This window comes from Hoplias malabaricus, chromosome 15 (assembly GCF_029633855.1).
Source record: "Hoplias malabaricus isolate fHopMal1 chromosome 15, fHopMal1.hap1, whole genome shotgun sequence".
NCBI lineage: Eukaryota > Metazoa > Chordata > Actinopteri > Characiformes > Erythrinidae > Hoplias > Hoplias malabaricus.
In genome coordinates, this window is record NC_089814.1 from 29,018,255 (window position 1) to 29,031,710 (window position 13,456).

The following is a 13,456-nucleotide window of genomic DNA, read 5'->3' on the forward strand; positions in this document are numbered from 1 at the left end:
TCTTCTTGTTCTTCGTAGTGTTCTTTGTAGTCGCCTTCGTCTCTCTTGCTCGTCTCTCGTGCTCGTGTCATGCCCACTTCATGCCCCCTAGTCTGTTAATGTTTGTCTCGTTTATCTCTTGTAAATAAAGTCTGTGTTACTAGCGTTCGCGTCCGCCCTCAATCAGTCCGCACCCCGCATCCCTAACAGAATGAACGACCCAAAAAAGGACGCAGCTAGAGCAAAGACTTTGTTTGAAAGGGCGGTGGAGTGGAGTAGCCGGCTCCAGCTCATGCCTGGCGCAGTTCCGTATCCTCTACCAGAGGAGTCGACTCGTGAATTGAGTAACTGCGCCAGTGCGAGTCGAAGGAGTCGGCGAAGAAAGCGTACTGGAGTCTCCCCCTCGCCGGTGGATTACCCCCTCAGATCTGGGGAAATTTTTGGGGGGGCGTTAAGGGTAGGGGCTGTTAGCCTCCGACCCCAGGACAACGGAGGTGAGGCTAACAGGGGCGCACCTCTAGGGGATCTCAAGAGTGCGCCCGTCAAGCCCCCTAAACCCTCTAAAGCTCCAGCACAAGCCCGGCGAGCAGCACAAGCCCCTGCCTCCGTGGACATTGTCGCTGCAGGTTCCCCTGCCTCCGTGGACGGCGTCGCTGCAGGGCCTCCTGCCTCCATGGACGGTGTCGCTGCAGGGCCTCCTGTTACCAGAGACGGCGTCGCTTCAGGGCCTCCTGTTTCTGTGGACGGCATCGCAAGGGTTCCAGCTCCAAAGCACCTCTCTGCACTCCCTCCTGACCTCCAAGAGAAGTTTACAAGCTTCATGGCGCGTCTGGAGGTCTCCGTGAACGCGGCTCCCACGGCCGCTCCTGTCCTCGTGAACGCGGCTCCCACGGCCGCTCCTGTCCTCGTGAACGCGGCTCCCACGGCCGCTCCTGTCCTCGTGAACGTGGCTCCCACGGCCGCTCCAGCCCCAGAGAAGGCGGCTTCCCCGGCCACTCCAGCCCCAGAGAGGGCGGCTTCTACGGCCGTTTCTGCCCCCGAGACTGTGGTTACGGCCGCTCCCGGTCGTACCCGTAGGACAGCCCCAAGGACTTCGGGGCCGATCCCCAGAACTGTGCCCAGGCTGGATCCTCGGACTGCCCCACAGACATTTGCCAGTCCTGGGCACCCCCCTGTCATTTTGATTCCGCTGTCTGTCCCTGTCCTAGTTCCTGTCTCTCTCCTTGTCCTTGTACCTGTGTCTGCTTTCGTTTCGATTCCTGTCCCTGTCACGGTGTTCGTCTCTGTCCCTGTAAATGTTCTGATCCCGGTTCCCCTGCCAAGTCCTGTCCAAGCACATACACCTGTCCAGTCTATGTTCCAGTCCAGTATCTCTCCCCCTGTTTCCAGTATAGTCCAGTCCCTGTTTCAGTCCCCTGTCTCTGCTCCCGTCTTGTCCCAAGTCCAGTCTCATGTCTCTGCTCCTGTTCCGTCTCTGTCCCCGTTTCAACCCTCTGTCCTGCCTCATGTCCAGTCCCAGTTACCTGTCCCGTCTCCTGTCCAGTCGCCTTTGCAACCCTCTGCCCTGTCTCATGTCCAGTCCTTGTTCCCTTCCAATGTTAAGCACCCCATCCTGTCTCATGTGATCACTCCCCTTCGGTCTAAGGCCCAGCACCCTGTCTTGTCACAAGTTCCGTCTCCTGTTTCTAGTCCGGTCCAGTGTATGTTTAGAGTCTAATCTCGTGTCTCCAGCTCCATTTCCTGTGTCGGTTCCCGTCCTGTCCTGAGTCCTGTCTCTTGTTGGTTTCCTCCTGCGCCAGCTTCTGGGGGGGTCTAGGTTACGCGCCCCGGGAGTTGCGCGTTCAGGAGGGGGCATCTGTCACGCCCTCGTCTCGTTTAGTCTGTTTTCCTTTCTCAACACATGGCTTTGTTTTGTTTATGTTCATGCCCCGCCTTTGTTCCGCCTCCTCGTCTTTTCCCTCGTTATCCGTTTCAGGTGTTTCTTGTTTGTTGTGTTAAGTCCCCTTCCCTCACTTCCTGTTGTCGTTCATTGTTCCTTTTTTCGTTCGCGTTGTTCTTTGGATTGTTCCTTGTGTCGTTAGCTCTGTTCTTCGTAGTGTTCTTTGTAGTCGCCTTCGTCTCTCTTGCTCGTCTCTCTTGCTCCTTTCATGCCCCATTCTTGTAGTGTTGTTTCGTATTGTTTAGCTTGCCCTGTTTCCTGTCGTGTTAATTCGTGTTTACCCTCTAGTTCATTTGTGTTTGTTTTGTTAAATAAAGTCTGTGTTATTAGCGTTTGCGTCCGCCCTCCGTCAGTCCGCACCCCTCAACCCTTACACCATTATTGTGCCTCTAGAGAATCCCACCACTAACAAATACATACTTTATATATTTCTGCTTAAGTGCAATCACTTGAAAAATTTTTCTTTTATTTGTAACACTTTTAAGCACTGCTCAATTTTATTGGGTATGAAGATATCGATTTAGGCTAGATAAGGACCTGCATGAATATGAAGTGCATGATCAATAATAATCCTTTATGGAGATAAAGGAATTTTGATCAATATTTGGGTGAACGCTGTAGGGCAGATTGTGTGTGTGTGTGTTAAAGCCCAGGTGTAAAAGGTGAGTGAGTTGAGTGGTGTGTGTAGATATTCCACAAACTTTCAATAACCTTTTAACAGAGCATCTGTTGACTAGCTGTAAGACAGTATCTCTAGAGATTTAATTTATCATTAATAAATACAGAAGACTGTCAGTTTAATTTATTTAATCACTCATTTTGTCTCTTTATTATAAACTACCAAAACACATATATAGGCATTCAGTTTACACTCAGGAAAATGTAAAAGACAAAGTTCAGTCATCTAGTTTTCATCACTAAACTATTGTCACACTATTTGTGTTATTTCTGTAGCTGTGCTACAAATTATCAACAAACTGTCAGTAGGATACCCGATTATATTTCAGTAGAATGCATGTAGAAATTCCCAAGCTGTCAGTGTTATTTCTGTAGGTGTTACAAACTATCTACAGACTGTCTATAGCATACAGGTATACATGGCAAAAGAATTCAAGAGGAAATGTTAGTGGTACGTGTAGAAATTCTCAAGACATCATCGTTATTCCTGTACAAACTACAGATAGACTGTCAGTAACGTATATGTTGGTATTTCAATAGGATACCTATTAATTCTTCAGTAGAATGCATATAGATATTTCAATAGAATTAATGTAGAAATAATGATGCTTACTAATGGAAAGTCACTAGAGGTACACTGCGTCTCAAGTGTCTGTAGATGTGAATTTGGACCATCCAAATAAAGTGAAACACTGTCTGATTAAGTAGATTATATACAACATTTGTGCCATCCTTTGTTCTACAGACAAACTAAAACATTATGGATTTACAGATACGTAGATGACCTTCAGTGTGGTTTCAACTGATGTTTAGAAAATATTTATTTATTGTTGTCAGTTCGCTAAAATCTACTATATCGAACTCTTAATGTAATGACTAATGCAGAAGTCTTTTTAGCCAAGACCTATTTAAATAAATTCGGAACCATTATTTAAGACAACAAAAGGCATAAATTACAGCAAAAAACAACATTTAACTCACATTAAATGATGTTTATGTAAATAAATAAAATTAATTGAGCTGTCAGTAAAATAATTAATCCCTAGATATGTGACTTTGACATTGATAGCAAGAAACAAATGTAGCAGAAAGTACAATGTAGTTTTTTTTTAAATACAGGAACACTGTGTAATATATATATATTTTGTTTTGGTCCTCAGGTTCCCACCCTATCCCAAAAGTACATAGTGCAGTTTTGGCAGTGTTGAGCTCAGAGCAGCAAAAACAGGCTCTATTCTCCCTATTACAGCTAAGTGGAACATCACAATGATTTTGAAATTGTAATTTGAAGCTACAAATATTACATATTGTCCATTTTTCATTTACAAAATGGTCCATGGTTTTTGTACAAACTGGATTCCAAAAAAGTTGGGACACTAAACAAATTGTGAATAAAAACTGAATGCTGTGGAGGTGCCAACATCTAATATTTTATTCAGAATAGAACACAAATCACCGATCAAAAGTTTAAACTGAGAGAATGTATCATTTTAAGGGAAAAATATGTTGTTTCAAAATTTCATGGCATCAACAAATCCCCAAAAAGTTGGGACAAGGCCATTTTTTACCACTGTGTGGCATCCCCCCTTCTTACAACACTCAACAGATACGTCTGGGGACAGAGGAGACCAGTTTCTCAAGTTTAGAAATAGGAATGCTCTCCCATTCATGTCTAATACAGGCCTCTAACTTAAATCGTCTTGGGCCTTCTTTGCCGCACCTTCCTCTTTATGATGTGTTAAATGTTCTCTATAGGTGAAAGATCTGGACTGCAGGCTGGCCATTTCAGTACCCGGATCCTTCTCCTACATAGCCATGATGATGTGATTGCTGCAGAATATGGTCTGGCATTATCTTGTTGAAAAATGCAGGGTCTTACCTGAAAGAGATGACGTCTAGATGGGAGCATATGTTGTTCTAGAACCTGAACATAGTTCTCTGCATTAATGCTGCCTTTCCAGACATGCAAGCTGCCCATGCCACAAGCACTCATGCAAACCCATACCATCAGTGATGCAGGCTTTTGAATGGAGCGTTGATAACAACTTGGGTTATCCTTGTCCTCTCTGGTCCGGATGACATGGCGTCCCAGTATTTCATAAAGAACTTCAAATCATTACTCATCTGACCACAGAACAGTCTTCCATTTTGCCACACTCCATTTTAAAAGACCCCTAGCCCAGTGCAAACGTCTGAGCTTGTGGAGCTTGCTTAGAAATGGCTTCCTCTTTGCACTGTAGAGTTTCAGCTGGCAACGGCAGATGGCACGGTGGATTGTGTTCACTGACAATACTTTCTGGAAGTATTCCTGAGCCCATTCTGTTATTTCCTTGACAGTGGCATTCCTGTTTGAGGTGCAGTGACGTTTAAGGGCCCGGAGATCACGAGCATCCAGTAGAGTTTTACGTCCTTGACCCTTACGCACAGCAATTGTTCCAGCTTCTCTGAATCTTTTGATGATGTTATGCATGGTTGATAATGATAACTTAAAGGTATTTGCTATTTTATGCTGGGTAACACCATTCTGGTAATTCTCCACTATCTTTCTGCACAACAATGGTGGAATTGGTGATCCTCTTACCATCTTGGCTTCAGAGAGACACTGATACTCTGAGAAGCTCTTTTTATACCTAATCATGTTGTCAATTGACCTAATTAGTGTTAATTGGTCTTCCAGCTGTTCGTTATATGCTCAATTTCCTTTTTCCAGCCACTTATTGCTACTTGTCCCAACTTTTTTGGGATTTGTTGACACTGTGAAATTTTGAATCAACATATTTTTCCTTTAAAATGTTACATTTACTCAGATGAAACTTTTGATCTGTCATCTTTGTTCTATTACGAATAAAATATTGACATTTGCCATCTCCACATCATTGCATTCAGTTTTTATTCACAATTTGTTTAGTGTCCCAACTTTTTTGGAATCCGGTTTGTATTCTGCACTCAGATTACAAGGTCTTTTGAATGTAATTGGTTTACATCAGCCACCTTGCAACATATATTCAAACAAGAACTCTGGTTAAAGCAAGCCGAATCAGCAGTCTAAAGTTTTGACATTGTAAACTTTTTTATACTGTAATTTGTGCCTGGTTCCTGCTTTTGTTTCCTGTCTCATGAGATCTTGGCCTCATGTTCCCCTGTCATGTGATCACCCTTTTCACGTATTCCTGTCACGTCTTGATTACATTCCAGGTGTTCATTCATTCATTCATTATTGGTAACCGCTTATCCAGTTCAGGGTCGCAGTGGCTCCAGAGCCTACCTGGAATCATTGGGCGCAAGGCGGGAATACACCCTGGAGGGGGCGCCAGTCCTTCACAGGGCCATTGTAAACTTCATATGTTTAAAACAAGTTACCTGTCTAATTTTAGTTAACTTAACTCCATTAAGTTGTCCATTAAGAATCCATTAATCTGCCACAACAATGTGTTTTATTTTGTTAATGTTTTAAACCCAACCATTCTGTAAACAAAACTAAAGTTTTATATCCACAATGAATCACACCGTGTACTCTACATGGTGCACTACTTAAAAAAATAGTTAATAAATAAATAGCTGTTGAATGGATTTTTTATATGAAGACAAATTATTTACATCAGACAAATCATTTACTATTTAAGTGGATGTCCTGCAATTCACAACCCACAGAGTGCACTACATAGGGAAGAGCCCAGCTAACAAAATAACATCCTTATTACGTCCTTATAATGTCCTTTAAAGTTTAAACGACATCAGAAAATAACATTAGATGTACGTTATTTTCTAAGGTCCCAGAAACCGTCCAAAGGACGTCTTTTCTGACTTCCCAACGTTTCAACAACGTCTCCAGCACTCATAAAACCACGTTTTAAGGACGTCCTCAGAATGGCTTGAAAGTTATAAATGGGTATAAAAATAACATGGATGCAGGGGGGAATCATGTGTGGAAATTGTATTGCCTTGATGAAAAAAAAATATTTTTTTTTTGGGTCTAATTTGGAAAATTTACTATTAGAAAAGATTTTATATGGCAAGATGAATACACTTTTTGTAGGAGAAATAAATTGCATTACTTTTTTAAATACATTATTAAAATGACAGTAATGATTCAATCAATAATGAAAATAATATTACACATGGCTATGTAAATGATGTTGTGTTATGAATGTTATTGGATATCTATAACAGTTTTGACTAGCAATAATTATATTTTTGCTAGTCAGAATGACAATTTAAGATATCTTCATTTACAACCAGAACAATAATTTAAGATGTCTAGAAGTATAATTATAACTTTTTGTCAGCAAATTCATCATCTGATTAGTCATACATCCTGAATGAGTATTAAACATATCTCAAAAATATGAATTTGACAAGTCAAAATGACATTTTCAGATATCTGAATTCTAGTCATTACAACTATTAGTTGCCCCATGTGCCACCATGGTTACCAGGTGTGCCCATATTAAGTTATTTTGGGCTTATATTTCCTTAAAGTCGCTTACGTCGTAATAACACCAGCCAATACTCCATCAATGAGATATGTTCATAAGTTTATTTACATGTTAGGGAGTGGGGAAAAATTCTACAATGCTGAAGTTGGCTACTTATCTGCCAATATTACACATTTGGCTTATTTTCTTGGACATTATCTCAATAGATAAAACAAGCCCAAAAAGGCAACTACACTTTTGAAACAAGCTCAAAAAAGCAACCCATGACTACCAATATTTGTTAGTGACTTTACTGAAAATTTAAATGTAACATGCTTAGTTTTGTATTCTGTTTTGTATTGTTTTTTTTTGTGCTCCCCTTTTCATGTGACTGTTTCCCCCTGTCTTGTGTCTGCTTCCTGCTTGTTCCCTGGTCATGTGATACCCTTCCCTTGTGTTTCTAGTGTCACATGTCTTGATTAGTGTCCAGGTGTTTCTTGTTGGTGTTGTCTTTATATAGTCCTTGTCAGTGGTTCCTGTTTGTGGGTCATTGTAGGTACATTTGCTTTCTCTGAGTGATGGTGCTGTCCTTAGCATTGCTCTGTGTTTAGCACCTTAGTTTTGTATAGTCCTTGTTTAATGTTTAGCCCTTGTGTTTAGTGTCCCTCTGTCTAGTTTCCTTTAAGTTTATTGTAATAAAGCCTCCTGCATATACCTCCATCCCTTACTCCTACTCCCCCATCATTATAACAGTAAAAGCAAAATCCCCTAAAATATGCAGACCTGGCAAATGTTATATGGTGCAAAAATGTGCTATGTAAGTCAGCTATGTTTTGACTAGGCAGAATAATTTATGATATCTACAATTACTTTCTGACTAGTCAGAATTCTTTTAACTTATCAGAACTACAAAAGGTGAAAAAGTTTAAGATATCTGTAATTTATTTGATATCTTTAAAGGAATTCTGACCAGTCAAAAATAAATTGTATCATCTCCACAGGATTATTTACCACAGGCACTACAATTGTCACCTGCAGCAATGTTTGTGGTGTATGTTCCTGTATCAACCAAAAGTGGTAAGTACCTGCAATACAATGGCTACTGATGGATGTTTTTTTTTGTGGCACATCTACAGAAATAACACTCACAGCTCTGGGATGTCTACATTTGAATTGTCTACATGCATTCTACTTAAACATCCATCTAACCTGGAGGGGATGCCAGTCACAGGGTGACACACACACATTCACATTTACTTTTGAGTTGATAATCCACCTACTAATGTGTGTTTTTGGACTGTGGGGGGAAACCCACGCGGACATGGGGAGAACACACAAGTCCTCACAGACATGTCCCATGTCCCTGGAGCTGTGTGACTGTGACACTACCTGCTGTGCCACCCTACTGAAACATTAATAAGTATTCTACTGAAACATAACCAGGTATGCTATGGACAGTTTATTGAAAGTTTCTAGCACATGTACAGAAAACACTTGTGATGATGCCTAGATGACTAAACTGTTTTTACATTTTACCAAGTGTCAGTTGAATGCCTACAAGTATAATAGAGACAAAATGAGTGCTAAATTAAACGGACAGTCTGCTGATGTATTTATTAATGATAAATTAACTGTCTACAGATATTGTACTGTAGAGATACTGTACGGATGCGCTTTTAACAGGTTACTGAAATTATGGTGAATATCTACAAGTGGACCATCAAAATAAAGTGTTAACAAGGCATTAAATGAAATGAGTTGCTTTGAATGAGTTTCAAACACTACACTTAATGCCAAGCCAGAGCTAGGACACAGGTAGTGCAATGTAATTTTGTTCTCTTAGTGATGGAATAACAACAAACTTAGGTGATTTGGTGTGGTGTTTGAGACATAGAACTGACCTTACTACTGTTCTTGAGGCTAAATGCATAAAAATCTTTCAGAATCTAGTGATGTGCAGATTGATACTGATATATTGATACCTCAATACCAGACCTTTATGCTCTACAGTCAATTCTCAAATCAAAATATATATATACTTTTGATACTTCAGTCATTTGAGGTAATGTATTTCACAGGAACACATTGGAAACTAACTAAACTATTGATCTTGTCTAAAGGCTGTTGGTGGGAACTACTTTTCCTTCCGCCTGGGTAAGTGTGTAACACATAAGCGTATTGGCAGTCAGTCAATCAGTCTAAAGACAGACACAATGGCAGAGCATAAACAGAGTCATGTGTAGAGCTATTTCAGCTCTGTCTCTTCAGTCTCTGGCCTTCATTGCTGCAGACAGGCACTATCCAGGCACATAGGGAGAAAATGTGGAGCTTTAAGAGGTGCTAAGCACTGGAGTTGTTCAAATTTATAAATATGGTTATGAAATAACTAAATAAATACATGCTTCCACTAATAGCTGCTTGAGTTCAGCTTCGGGTAATGTTAATCGCTGTGATAATCTCACACAGGCAAAAAGGTTTGATCATTTAAAGTGAAGTATATAGAATAACTTGGCTATATTATAAATGAGCCCACTACTTCAATATACTCCAGAGTTTAAAAAAAGTAAATTACTGTTTTGTATTCTTTATGAAGATATGATTGGAAATGCAGTACGTTTTCCTTTTTGTTTGTTTTATCAGACACCCCTAATAGCAAGGAGGCGGTGGGCCACTGAGGGCAAAGTTCGAGGTGATTTCTGGGCGGACTACCATTGATTAAACAGAATTTCAGACAAAATGACACATTTTAGTACTTTTCCATTCACACTCCAATTTACAAATTTTTCCTTCATTAGGTTCTTTTGTTATTGTTTATGAATTAGATTAGTAAATAATTTTAATCCAGCACAGTGTCAACAATTTCAGCATAATCGTTTTATATCAATCATACTCATTTTTATATCTCTCATAATTGTTGGTAATTGTATTCATTTGTTTTCCAGAATAAAAGTCTATAGAAGTCTGTGAATATGGTCTACAGTCAGTGGTGTGCCAACCTTTTTATGCCAGTGGACCAATATATACTTGCTGTCTGGGACATTAGGTGTATTTGCGCAAAGTATCGGTATTAGATCAGTATCGCAGATACCAGCCTGAATTTTACTCAGTATCAGCTCGAAAAGGAAAGTGGTGGTATTGAACTAACACACTAACATAAACTACTACTGCTTCTGCTGCTATTGCATTACTACAAAATATATTAATAAAATCTCTGACTTCATTAACTGCTTCTCACAGAGAGGCTGATCCTGGTGAGGAGTATTTATGGCAGAAGTCAATCAAAATCCAGAGCAAGCTGCTTTTAGCCCAGGGTCAGAGTATAGCCCAGACAAAGCATTGATGCATGCAGGCCAGCCTGTGCTCTTCTTGCTCTCTTGTACCTCACACAGCCAGTTTGCCTGTCATTAACACACTGCCATCCTGATGACTGATGACAGGCATCTATTTTCCACCACTTGATATGGATCCATCTGACTACTCAGGAGGGAGGGTGGGGGTCCCCCTAATTTGGATGTGTTTCCAGGTCAGTAAGTCAAGGTGAGCACCACACAGATTGCAACACACTCCTCCCTGAGTCCATGGAAATGTCAGAGTGTCCCCTGAGAAGCGAGCTAATGTCGGGACATGTGGCTGGCATGGACCTGGCTACACAGTGCTCCAGTCCAGCTGTGCCTGGCCTAAACCCCTTTCGGAGGGAGACTAATTGTGATTGTTATTGATTGCCAGCTCCTAGCCCTGCTTATCCCAGGGTTAGGATGACTGATGGACTTGTCACCTTGTCATCAGGCTGTAGAGCTTTCTCCTCCTCCATTTTGTTTTTGATAGTGGTCCTTTGCTGCACAATAACATGTGCAACCCTGAATTTTGCTCACTCGAATATACTGAATATACTGCTCCATGGTTGTCTCTTCTGGGGCGTGAAGCAAGGAAAAGAAGATTCGGGTTACAATGGTTAGCTTATCACTCCTTTATTAACCAAGTCGCTTGGACAGAATGCATGCACACACCCTTCTGCCTCTCTCTCTCTCCCTCTATCTCTGTCTATCGCCCCCTAACTTAAAAGTTTTCCTAAGGAACAGAGCCATAAGGACAAAAATATAGGACAGTAGAAACTGTATCGCAATTATAATACTGAACACACTACACATCCTCCCACATTATAAAAACACAAAACAACATAATTACTGAAACAAAATAACAAATATAAAATCTTATCGTATATATTAATTATATCTTACACATGTATAAAGTTCACATGAGTTGGCCTGAAGTCGAGGCAATGGCAAATTCTCAAATCTCAGATTTTTTGAGGAAAATGGCTGGCGGCAAAAACATGCTTTAAATAACATTAAAGGAAATATCATTAGTGTTTTACTTTAAAATTACAGCTTCGAAATCATTGTGATGCTTCGCTGACCTGGACTAGAGAGAACGGAGACTCTGTTTTTGCTATTCTGGGCTTAGTACTGCCAAAACTACACTATGAAACTTTTGGAGGAGGGTAGAACATAACAACCCGCTCCCTCTCCCTTCCCCCTTGATTTCAGGACAGTGCTGTAAAAGTAAATTATACTATACACCTGTAGTGGGAGATCAGGAGCAAAATGTCACTGTCCAAAACACATACATATATATATATATTTGTTACTTTTTAAGAGAAGGAAAAAACCTTTGATTGAAGTCATTGTAAAATGATTTTTTTCCAGACAATTTTGGATTTATCTGAGAATTAACTATATATACCCTGCAAATGTAATATATTTTTTGCATCGGACACCATTGTTCCCATCTACACCCCCCATCTTCACCCTTTTTTTGTACTCATCTATCCAACAAGGGGATAGCAAATCAATCTATCCTTTATATCCCCCATTTACAATATGTGATCCTAAGTCTAAAATGGAGGCACTTTTGAGACATATGTAAAAGTGTGTATGGTGTTATATCATGCTGTTCACTTGTAATTAGGTGTTCACTTCAGACAGATGTTAATATATGACTAGAACTATATATGGATGTAGGCTATGGTGCTTAGGGTTAGGTTTTGTTTGGCATATTTTTCTACAATACTAGAATAAAAATAGATTAAAAACTATATATATATATATATATATATATATATATAAGTATGTGTGTGTGTATACAACAAAGTGCAAAATGTAATTAAGATATTAAGGCTGATTAATGCATTATTTCTATACAGGGCATTTGTATATCTGTCTTTTGTGACTAAATATACATTTAATTTCATTCATAAAATAACAAAGTTGATTTTATTTTGTGCTTGAAGATTTATTATAGCTGCTGCACACACATTGAGTCAGCACAGATAAACCTTTCACTATCTGTTGCATTAAAAGTAATTTGAAAAATTTTCCTTGCATTGGAAGCAAGTTAATTTTGTCTCTGATTATTCGACATCCAAATTTGTAAGACCAGATTTCTGAAAGCAGATATCTGTCTGCTTCATGAATTTTGAATATGTTGTTGACTTATGGTATTCTTGAGTATAATACCTCTGGCAAATTCTCTTCAGCCAATTGAGATAACTTTTTGAGAGCAACATACAATAATATGGGCTGGCTCCAACTGCAATCTTTAACATTAGCTGCTCAAGCTTTTGAAAAGATGTTGGGACAATATGTAAATGTGTGTTGTATAGTGAATTTGCATGTCGTGTCCTGTAGTTCTGCCCAGAACTAGAGGATAAAATTGACTTTTTATTTGCTCCAGTAAATTGGGTGTAATGTTGAACCTGCTATCAGCTAAACTGCAACTCAGTTACAGAATTTCTCATATACATCTTTATAGCAGATGCCACAGTAGACAGAAACATTTCTAAACACCTGAATATGTCAAGAAACCAGTCTTCAGTCCTTCCACTGTAAACAAACCAGTGGCAGTTTCATTTTGTAGCAAGCAGTGCTGTATTTATACAACAAAGAAATGTTGAAAGCTAATAGATTATATTTACCTCCAGAAAACAGCTTATCAAAGCATCATTAGGCCAGCCACAGCTCTGTCTCCTATATCAGAGGGTAATGATCTGTGTAATATCTATCCTTTTCCTTATGGATGTGATCTCACTTCTGCGGAAGGCTGTTTGGCGTCAAGTGCCCAGCCAAACATGGATGACCTCTCTGTAAAGACCTTCCATTAGCCATACACTGCCATGAGAACTTCTTCAAAAAAGCATGTTACAGTAGTGTTTGATTTATTTATTTATTTGCTTACCTACTTTACATATATTTTCTTTTTGTCTTATGGTATCTGGCTTGTTTAGTTTCCTTGACATAAAACACCATTGTGCTTGCTGCATGTTTTTGTTATAGATGGCATAGATGATTATTAAAAAGTTGGATTACACAAAAGGGGGGTACATATGGTAGGGAGACAAAGCAATTAACCTTTTAGAATGAGTGCTCTTCCATTGGGGTGCTGTAAT

General features: G+C 39.8%; 1 protein-coding gene across 1 annotated transcript; it reads left to right on the forward strand.

Moving 5' to 3' along the window:
• Positions 1 to 652: 652 nt before the first annotated feature.
• Positions 653 to 1,696, forward strand: LOC136668064 (uncharacterized). Its single transcript, XM_066645309.1, has one exon. It carries the CDS (start codon positions 653 to 655, stop codon positions 1,694 to 1,696), a length of 1,044 nt encoding a protein of 347 aa, XP_066501406.1.
• Positions 1,697 to 13,456: the final 11,760 nt, after the last annotated feature.

What these genes read in the sequence shown, in the direction of transcription:
- LOC136668064 (XM_066645309.1), top strand. Translation starts at nt 653, where the DNA reads ATGGACGGTGTCGCTGCAGGGCCTCCTGTTACCAGAGACGGCGTCGCT.